General features: G+C 48.7%; 1 protein-coding gene across 4 annotated transcripts in view; it reads right to left on the reverse strand.

The window, feature by feature from the left end:
- Positions 1 to 10,000, reverse strand: part of LOC146302392 (connector enhancer of kinase suppressor of ras 2-like) — a 35,548-nt gene that overhangs the window by 10,506 nt on the left and 15,042 nt on the right. For all 4 annotated transcript variants that reach the window (XM_084699045.1, XM_084699044.1, XM_084699042.1 and 1 more), the window contains exons 6-9: positions 8,029 to 8,148; positions 7,745 to 7,804; positions 7,437 to 7,505; positions 3,822 to 3,968 (exon numbers count right to left, since the gene is read on the reverse strand). In XM_084699045.1, the coding sequence (XP_084555171.1) occupies positions 3,822 to 3,968; positions 7,437 to 7,505; positions 7,745 to 7,804; positions 8,029 to 8,148 (396 nt within the window). The remainder of the gene's footprint in view (positions 1 to 3,821; positions 3,969 to 7,436; positions 7,506 to 7,744; positions 7,805 to 8,028; positions 8,149 to 10,000) is intronic.

The following is a 10,000-nucleotide window of genomic DNA, read 5'->3' on the forward strand; positions in this document are numbered from 1 at the left end:
AGAATCTGGCAGACGTAGCTCCATATAGAAGGTGTTTGAGGGTACCTATGTGAAGTACCTGTGTGGAGACAACAGTAGTGTAATACTCAAACAAACGCTCTAGCTTGAAACACCACAGTCAGAACATTCATTAGGAAATCTGTTCTCCATTATATTCACCAGTGCATTAAGCTAATTCATTCCATCCATAAAACTCAACTTCTCTCTTCTCTCTCTCTGTGAGCAGTGTTGCTGGGGCTGGTCATGGCAAGGTTGCAAATTGAGTTCTCGTATTATAAGCTGGTGGGGAAGATGGAGGAGTTTGTCGATGTGTGGGGGGTGAGGGGTGCCTTGTGTAGAGTTAAGGCTGTGAATAGGGGGGTTTGTATTTATTGTTATTGACTTTGGTTTGTTTTTTCTAGGTTTGTTTGTTTTTTTGTTTTGTTTTTTTGTTTGTTGGGGTTTTCTTTTTTTTGGTTTGAGGAGGAATTAATATTGTGTGGGAGTTGTAAGTGAAGTGGTTTTTGTCTTGATAAGAAAGGTTTGGTGTGGTGAAACAGCTTGGTTGGCTGGCAGTTCTAACCGCCCAATAAAGGTATCTTTAAAAGTCAAAGTCTCTCTCTTTCTTTCTCTCTATTTCTCTCTCTCTCTATTCTCTCTCTCCTTACATCTCCGCATTTCTCCTTACATCTCTGTCTTTTTCTTTCTCTCTCTCTCCCTCTCCATCTTTCTCTCACGCTCAAACTCTTAAAAGCAAAGCCTAGATGACATATAAAACAACTTCATGGTAGCTTCAGAAGTAGGAAGAGAGAGCGAGATGGAGATTGGCAGAAAGAGAGGGAGAGAGAGAGAGAGGGAGAGTGTAAGACAGGATGTGAGAGAAAATGAGAGTGAGATGGAGAGAGACAGAAAGAGAGAGATATGGAGAGTGTGGAGGTGGAAGCTGTGCAGGGTTGTTACTGGAGTTCGGAGTGAAAACAGTAATTTAGTGATTATAGCCTGCTGCTACGGCTGTCAGAGAGAGACAGAGAGCGAGAGACAGTGTGTCTGTGTGTGTGTGTGTGTGTGAGAGAGAGAGACAGAGAGAGAGAGAGAGAGAGAGAGAGAGGGGGGGGGCAGAAGAGGGGGCTATGGGTAATAAGGAGGGAAGATCATAAAAGAAGATGAAAAAGGAGGAGGGGAGAGAGATGGAACCACATCAAGCTCAATACTAGCCTATTAAACCCCCCATTCCTCCCCCCCTCTGACAAACACCTTCCAAGCTTAACCCTCACATGACTGTCAGAGCACTCTTTGCCATGGCTCATTTGTCCATGTTAGCTCAATGTATACATGTGTGGGTGCAAGGTCTGTACAGTATATCACCATTCCAGACACATTGATTCAACACAGTGGAAATTCCCCTCAGAGCTGAAAATATGCCCGTAGGCCCCGCCAAAGAGACTACCTTCTCTGAATAATACATTTAGTCATGCACAGGCTCCCTAAAATAGCCCACATTTGGAACGAGTAATAATTGATGTGTCTAAACACACAGAACAACAAGAGGTGATGGAAGCGGAGTGGGGAGACGGCGTGCACGTGAAGCCACTCATGTGCACACAGAGACTCGAGCGCACTGAGACATGAACATCAAGCTTCTTAGAGCACAATGGAGCGCACACCGGAGAGCCCTCCTCATCCTCCTCCTCATCCTTCTCATCATCCTCCTCATCCTCATCTTCCTCATCCTCATCTTCCTCATCTTCCTCATCCTCCTCATCCTCCTCATCTTCCTCATCTTCCTCATCCTCCTCATCCTCCTCATCTTCCTCATCCTCCTCATCCTCCTCATCCTCCTCATCCTCCTCATCCTCCTCATCCTCCTCATCCTCCTCATCTGCCTCATCCTCCTCATCCTCTTCATCCTCCTCATCCTCCTCCTCATCATCAGGATCAACCACGATTTGATCATCCTCATCATCGTCCACGTTAGAACACCCGTGTCATCTCCTCGTTGTCGTCCTCGTACTCCTCCTCATCGAGCCATGTGGTGCTCATCTTCATCACCATCACCATCACCATCATCAAAGCAGTTTGGAGGACTTAGCTCCTGTGATGTGGCTCCTCTCCTATGGAACCAGAGATGGCTGCTAGCACAGCATGGTGGCTGGCGTCCCACAGCTGATCAAATCTATCTCATGTGGATCTCACTTGGACCCCAGGATTCAGTCGCATCAGGGCTGAACTCCCCAGCCCAAACCCATCTTAGAACTGTGTGTGTGTGTGTGTGTGGGGTGTTTGTGTCTGAGTGTGTGTGACCTAGTTCCTGTGCCTCTAAGAGAAGCAGGATAATGGTCTAGCTGGATGTACCCGTGCACACACACACACACACACACACATCTAGCAACACTTTACAAGCCCTTCAAGTATACAATATACATATACAGTACTCTCTCTCACACACACACACACACACAAAGTTTCCACGTTTATTTTGGAATCAGTGGATTATCTCCAGTATTTGCTGAGAGGAGAATCTCTTATTTCAGTGCCAGTGGATCTGCCCGTGGTCACTTATGAATAATTAAGATGCTCCCATCTTTCTGTGAGAACAAGTCTAAAACATGTCTTTCTTCTCCTCCTCTCTCCCAGATATTTCTGCGCTCTGATCTCTCTGCCCCCGGCGTGTTTGTGTCTTTGCACACCATCAGGGCAGAAACGACCCACGCTCGCTAAGCCTCCCCACAATCCTTCACTGCAGCGCACAACTGCAAATGAGAACAATGATCCGCTAACAGGCAGATCAGTGGAGGTGGTCAAAGTAACCACCAACCTGGCAACCCTGACTATGTAGCTAGTGGAAGAGGTAGAGGCTTTGGAGGAGCTAAGGCACAAAATTGCATGTGCAGCTAATAGAATGTGTATGCACTCCTACCTGTTCTTTACAAACTTGCTACACAGACACGAATATACACACAAAACACACACACACTTGCGAGTTTGGATAGATGCCTCAGACCAGATCAAAGAGAACAGAGAAGACAGAGAGATGCTGCTGAGAGAGACCCAGTACTCAGCAGAGATCAAAGCATGCATATAGCATGTGAATGAATTAGCCAAAATGCACTGCTATAAATAGCAACCGTGTAACCCCGAGGCCATGTCAAACCAGATTTTGCTCCATAACCCCCCCTTACTGCACACAGACACACACACACATCAGTTCACCCCAAGCCCCCCCTTCTTTCCCTCACCCCTGCCCTACTTTTATCTTCCACCTATTATCATCCTCTCCCTCCTCCTCTAACCCCTGGCTTGTACCTTTCTCTTTCACCTGCTCCCCTTCACCTCCTCTCACCTCTGCATGCCTCCCCTGCCTCCTCCCTCCCACCCTCCTTACTTCATCTTCCCTCACCCTTCCTGCTCCTCTACCTCCCCTCATCCCCCTCCTTTTCTCTTTCACGCTCACCCGCCAGCTCTCACCTTCTCCAACCCATGCCTACCTCCCCTCCCCTGCCCTCCCCTCACCCTCTTCTCATCATCCCCCTCCACACTCCCCTCCCCCTGTGTCTGCCACTCTCATCTCTCTCCTCTCCTCTTTTTCTCTCACCTCACCCCTAGCCTAGTCTGGAATTTGAAACAAGCTCCCTTTTCCAGCCCTCTGTCACGCTCTCATACGTAGCTCCAACTGACTTAAACAACAGTATTTGGCGACAGCGACAGGTACATTTCATTTCGAAACACTACAACAAGTGTGGGTCTGCTGATTCGGCTGTGGGTGAGTCACAGAGGGTAGAAGGTTCTAGAAGGTTTTAGAGGGTGGAGGGGCTCAGACGTGGGGGGGGGGGTTTAAAGGTTACCTGCAGGCCCAGGGGTTTCCAGCGTACGTTCCTGAGCAGGGCGGGAGTGGAGCTCAGCGTGTTCTGCGGCCTCTTCTTCAGCGTGAGGATGACTCCACATGGGTCTTCCCTCAGGGCGTTCACCAAGTTCTTCAGCTGCCAACCCACCTGAGGTACACACACACACACGCCGGCTAACACTGCTGCTGATACACACACACACCCCGAGTCCAACTGCTCCTGTAACACACACACTCTGGCTACTACCACCCCTTGCTACAACAGGCACCAAACATATTGCGACACATGCCACCAATAACAACACCAGAACCACATTGACCACATTAGGAAGACCACAGCACTCTCCAGTGCTCCATGGGACCTATTCGAATCAGCACTGTCTCATCCCCAGACACTCATCATGATGTATGGATACAGTGGAGGTAGAACCTGGGTCTGCCTTCATAGAGGATATAGAGACAGTGGGGGAAAGGGTGAGGAAAGGAGGTGGAGAAGAGAAGGAGGGAATGGGAAAGAAAGGGAACAAGGGAGAGGAGTGGGGCTGGGGTAGAAGAGGCAGATAAAAGGAGGAGAGAGGAGGAATGGGAGATTATAATGAGAGAGAGGGGTATGTTAAAAAAGGATGGCGAGAGAATGAGGAATAAGGAAGAGAGGATAAGGAAGAGGTTAACAGAAGAGAGAGGGGAGCTAGGCAGAGAGAGGGAGGGAGATTGGGTATCAGAAAGGAAGGGATGGGGGAGAACTGGAAGAAAGGAGAGGAAGGAGAAGAGAGGAACACGAGCAGAATGTTGATAGGAGAGGCTGGAGGATGTAAGTGCTGACTGGAGTGTTTGTGTGTGTGTTTGTGTGTGTGTGTGTGTGTGTGTGTGTGTGTGTGTGTGTGTGTGTGTGTGTGTGTGTGTGTGTGTGTGGGTGGGTGTGGGTGTGTGCATGTGTGTGTGCGTGTGTGTGTAGATGTGTGAGTGTGTGTGTGAGTGTACATGTGTGTGTGAGTGTGTGTGTGTGTGTGTGGGTGGTCCGGCTGTCTCCAACATGCTCAGAGGGCTCGTCAGACCATTGATTGGCTACACTGATTTCAGCTGCTGGAGGCATCCACAGAGGCCACACACACACACATACACACAGCTCTGCTCTGACCTTACTGCTCTCTCAAACACACACAGACACAGCTCTGACCTTACTGCTCTCACAAAACACACACACACACACACAGCTTCCATAGATGCTTCACACACAGCTCTGACTTAACCTTACTGCTCAAACACACGCGCACTGACACATACATGCACACAAACACACATGCACACACATGCACAGCTTTATTCTAGCCTGACCCCTCACATACTGATAAGTTGTCATTGCCAACCACCCTCCACCCCTTCAACCCATCCCTCCGTCTGCATCATCCCCCAGTCTGGTGCTCCGTGTCTGGGTTCAGTTAGCATTCAGTGGCCCATGGGGTTCTGGGGCTGGTGCTGCCCGCCTTAACCTTGCACCTTGCAGCCTAGATCAGGCCACAGTCTGCCTTCACTCATGCTCAGACCAAGGTTCAGCCTGGGGACTTATGCCACAAAACAACCAGGCCTTCTGCCCAATAAGGCCCCTTGTGGAAGGCTCAGAAAGTGGTAACCACCACTAACCTATCACCCATACCTTAACAAGACTGTGTCAATCAGTTCCTCTTTCAACAATAAGCCAGCTCTCCAGAGACAAAAGCAGACAGCGTAGATCCGACGTATGGAGGAGAGGATTCTGTCTGAATGCTCCGGGGGGGTCATTCCTCTCCCAGGTGCTACTGATGGCCCCTGATCACGGCGTCTCCTCGAACAATCACAGGCTGGTTTCAGCAAATCCCACATTTGATCTTAATGAAGAGTCTGGTTAACAAGTTTAACAACCTTGCTTCTGCAGAGGAGAGCAGAGCAGAGCAGAGGAGAAGAGAGAAGAGATTGGAGAACAGGGGAGAGGAGAGGCAAGGAGAGATTGAAGAGGGGAGGAGAGCAGAGTAGAGGGTAGATTGGAGCATTTGCTGTCAGCTCCTAATAGCTCTTAAGACAGACATAAATCTCCAGTATACTCTATGGAGGATAAGATCACAATGGACAGGTAAGACTAACACAATAGCAGGCCAACCATAAAGGACTCACCCTGACTGTGGGGTCTTACGAAGTACTCTACTTTGAATTTAAAATACAATATTTGTGAGGAGCAGTGTTTAATGTTTAGAGACCAGACCAGCTCAGCAGAGCATGTTTGGTTCTCATGGAGATCATCTTCATAGACAACTATGCACTTCTACATCACACAAAACATCACACAAAACAGTGTTGCGTGTAGCCTATATTGACTGAAGTGCCTTTCCGAGTCAGTCCCTCTCTTCCTCCTCCATCACTCCGTCCCTCCTGGAGCGAGGGATCAGTATAGCGAGCGGAGGGAGGGAGGGGATAATGAAGGGTTGGAGCCGGCGCCTGGCGGTGTGTGATCTGTACTGTCACCCCCAGGAAAGAGAGACAACACACAGCTCTCAGACCTGTCAGTCAAGCTCTCACTTTCACTCTCCCTCTCTCTCTCTCTCTCTCTCTCTCTCTCTCTCTCTCTCTCTCTCTCTCTCTCTCTCTCTCTCCCTCTCCCTCTCCCTCTCCCTCTCCCTCTCCCTCTCCCTCTCCCTCTCCCTCTCCCTCTCCCTCTCTCTATCTCTCTCTCTCGCTCTCGCGCTCGCTCTCTCTCTCTCTCTCTCTCTCTCTCTCTCTCTCTCTCTCTCTCTCTCTCTCTCTCTCTCTCTCTCTCTCTCTCTCTCTCTCTCTCTCTCCAGCAGCACAGCTCAGCAGGCGCACACACGCACACACAAAAAGTACACTCCAGGGCACGACTGAAACACAACACTACTCTTACACAGGTGCTTGCCTACAGGCTCCAACCTAACCCCAGATCATCTCACACACACACACACACACCAGAGCCACACAAGATGGCTGCCAACTGCTCCCTCTCTTCCTCACTCTCATCTCAGCAGCACCCGGGACTGAGAATGTGGGTCAGTGTCAGTCAGTGAAAGTGAGCTTTCAGAAGAGGAAAGGAGCCGACTGCGGAACACTGCAGGCGCTCATATGAGCCCTGAGGGAAGACTTCAGCACAACTAGCACGCTATCGCTAATGTCAACGCTAACACAGAGATACAGCTCCATAGAACATCCTTAAACAACACCACAAGACACTTCCAAATGCACTTGGTGTATCAAACAGGGCCAGATACATCAACCATACCATTCAAGAGGGAATTTTGCTTCACTTTTTATAAAGTGCTTTCCTAGCAGGAATGCCCACAGCAACAGTAGCGGAGAAATGACACAAAGCACCAAGGTGGTAGCAGCTAGCACATCACCGACACTCAACAAGCAGAATGGAACACAAAACATAGACTGCATAGTCATGAGCAGCCCTGTAGAACTTCCTAACTATAAACGATGGTTTGCGTGGTTTACGGATGACACACAAATTCATGCAAAAATGCTGATTTTTTACATGGGGAGGAATCAGGTGACACTCGCCATCTCAAGTGGGAGTCTAAGTGGCTAGACAGGAAACGGAATCCCAGGGAGCTTTTCTGCTACTCACCACAGTCTGGTGGTTGACCTGGATCACTTCGTCCCCAGCGTGGATCTTCTTACACTGGTCAGCAGGAGACTGGAGACAGTGAGGGAGGGGCGAGGGAGGGGGCGAGAGAGAGAGAATGTGAGGTTGGGAGGTAACACACAGACAGTGAAACAAAAGAGAAAGATCAGAGAGAGAGAGAGAGAGAGAGGGAGAGAAAGAGAGAGAGAGGGAGTGAGAGAGCAGGTTCATTTCCAATGATGCAGCATATTTCTATAACCATGTGAACGTGTTTGTCTATGGGATGTGTGGGTGTTTCTGAGTTGACTCACGTTCTCTGTGGTCCCAGTGATAACATGGAGGCCGTCATACGTGGACTTGATGTACATACCCTGATGCAATCACACATATACCAGGCAGACATCAAACATACACGCAGAGTACAGAATACCTTCCAGACTGCTACAGTGAAGATCACAGGCTAAATTATTTAGTTTGACAGCAAGCCTTTCATCAGTTGCATGTGGGAGGTTTGAGAGGCTGTGTGTGCGTGTGTAAATTGGTGTGAGTGTGAGTGTGTATTGTGTGTTGTGTGAGTGTGTGTGTGTGTTCATACCAGGCCTTCGCTGGGCATGATGCTGGTCAGGTGAACAACCTCCAGATGTGCAGACTGAGAGACCAGAGAGTCTGACGACAACGAAATGATGTGGTCACATATCCCTGCCAGAGTCTTACACTGAGAGAGAGAGAGAGAGAGAGAGAGAGAGAGAGAGAGAGAGAGAGAGAGAGAGAGACAGAAAAACAGAGAGAAACAGAGAGAAACAGAGAAAGAGGACGTGTGAGATAGAGAAAGATGAACAATGACAGAAAGAGACAGAGAGTGATTGAGACAGAGGAGAGAGGACAGTATAAAGAGAGAGAGGAGGAGGACAGAGAGTGATTGGTTTGTTCATGTGGGACATCCTGACCTACCTACAGGAGGTCAAACCAGAAATCATTTCATCAGATTGTTCTGCATCAGCGCCCCCTTCGCTCCCACACGGAGGGGAGCAGTGACAGAAGAAAGCTCCCGTCACACTCCCTGTCCACTCATGCCAAGACACGACCACAGATGGAACAACAAATCTCCAACAATAACATAAAAGCCCAGCAGTATCTCAGAGGAATCTTCTGATTCGGTTATCCATCAAAACACAGAGAAAAAAGCAGCTTCGTTTTTTCTTTTAGGTAATCTATATTGTTTTTACGAGTCGGGGTGCAATTAAAGTAGGCTTATCACACTGTGTATTTTTTTTTTTGTGTGACTGTACTAGAAAAGATAACTATTATAAAATGGAAGCTCCACCTTGCATTTGTTCTAGATGAACCTTGAATGTGTTTCAGGCTATTTGTCTGCTTGGTCACGCATGAGAGCTCATTTATCCTCCACAAACATCTCTGCCGTCTAATCCACACTGACTTCAGAGAGCCAACGCTAACTGTTATCCTGCTATCTTGCATCACTTGCGCGCACACACACACATTTTCATATCACACAGACACACATATTGTATGTGTGCACACATTACAACACAAAAGCACACACACATACATGCATGCACACATACATACACACACAGACATTATGCTACAGATACACACAAATACAGAGGACAGGCAAAGGACAACAAACTCTGCATATAATTATCTTAAAATCTGACCCCAATCCTAATGAGCAATTACAGGATTAGAGCTATTTTTAATGTGAGGAGAACAGACATTCTTCAAAGAGGTACACAAACATGCATGCTCTCACACACACACACACACACACACACACACACACACTCACGCACACAAGCATGCACACATGCGGAAGCTCAGTGCCTATGATTCATTTCCAAGGAGAGAGAGGGTGGAGAATGATCAGTAAGCTGCTACAGTGATGCCTCCAGTTGAGCCCCACAGACACACTTCTCCAGACCAGAGAGAGCGACAGAGAGAGAGAGAAGGAGAGGGGAGAGAGACAGCGACAGGGTGAGAATGAGAGAGGCGGGGAGCCAGTGAGACAGAGTGAGAGACCGAACGAGAAAGAGAGTGAGAAAGATGAGTGAAAGAAGGAGAAATAGAGAAGGGGAAGTGTTGGGGAGATCTCTCCTTTCTGGGTCAGCTGTGTGGATATGTCAGTTATACCTATCCAATCTGGCACCGTTGAAAATCCCATTTGGACAACGTGTGTTTCCTCAAGCCATGCACCTGCTGAACGCTGCTCGGCTCTCTCTGCTCTAACACCAAACGACCCAATGTAGTTGTTGTGGTTGTTGTTGTGTCTGTCACAAAACCTTAATTAAAGACTCTTAGACCTGATTAGAAGATTGCACCTCTGACGCAGTGTGTAACATCTGTAAGCTCATCTCATCTCATGCTCCACATAATCTGACTGCACGAGCTGGATAGAAGCCCAGATCCCCAGATGAGGGGGGGATCTGAAGCCCAGATGAGGGTTTATGAGGGTTAGGCCCCCAATCCCAGCCCCAGACCCAGCCCCAGCCCCAGCCCCAGCCCCAGCCCCAGCCCCAGACCCAGACCCAGACCCAGACCCAGACCCA

The sequence above is a fragment of the Hypomesus nipponensis genome, chromosome 1 (genome assembly GCF_054491055.1).
Source record: "Hypomesus nipponensis isolate SF chromosome 1, ASM5449105v1, whole genome shotgun sequence".
Classification (NCBI taxonomy): Eukaryota; Metazoa; Chordata; class Actinopteri; order Osmeriformes; family Osmeridae; genus Hypomesus; species Hypomesus nipponensis.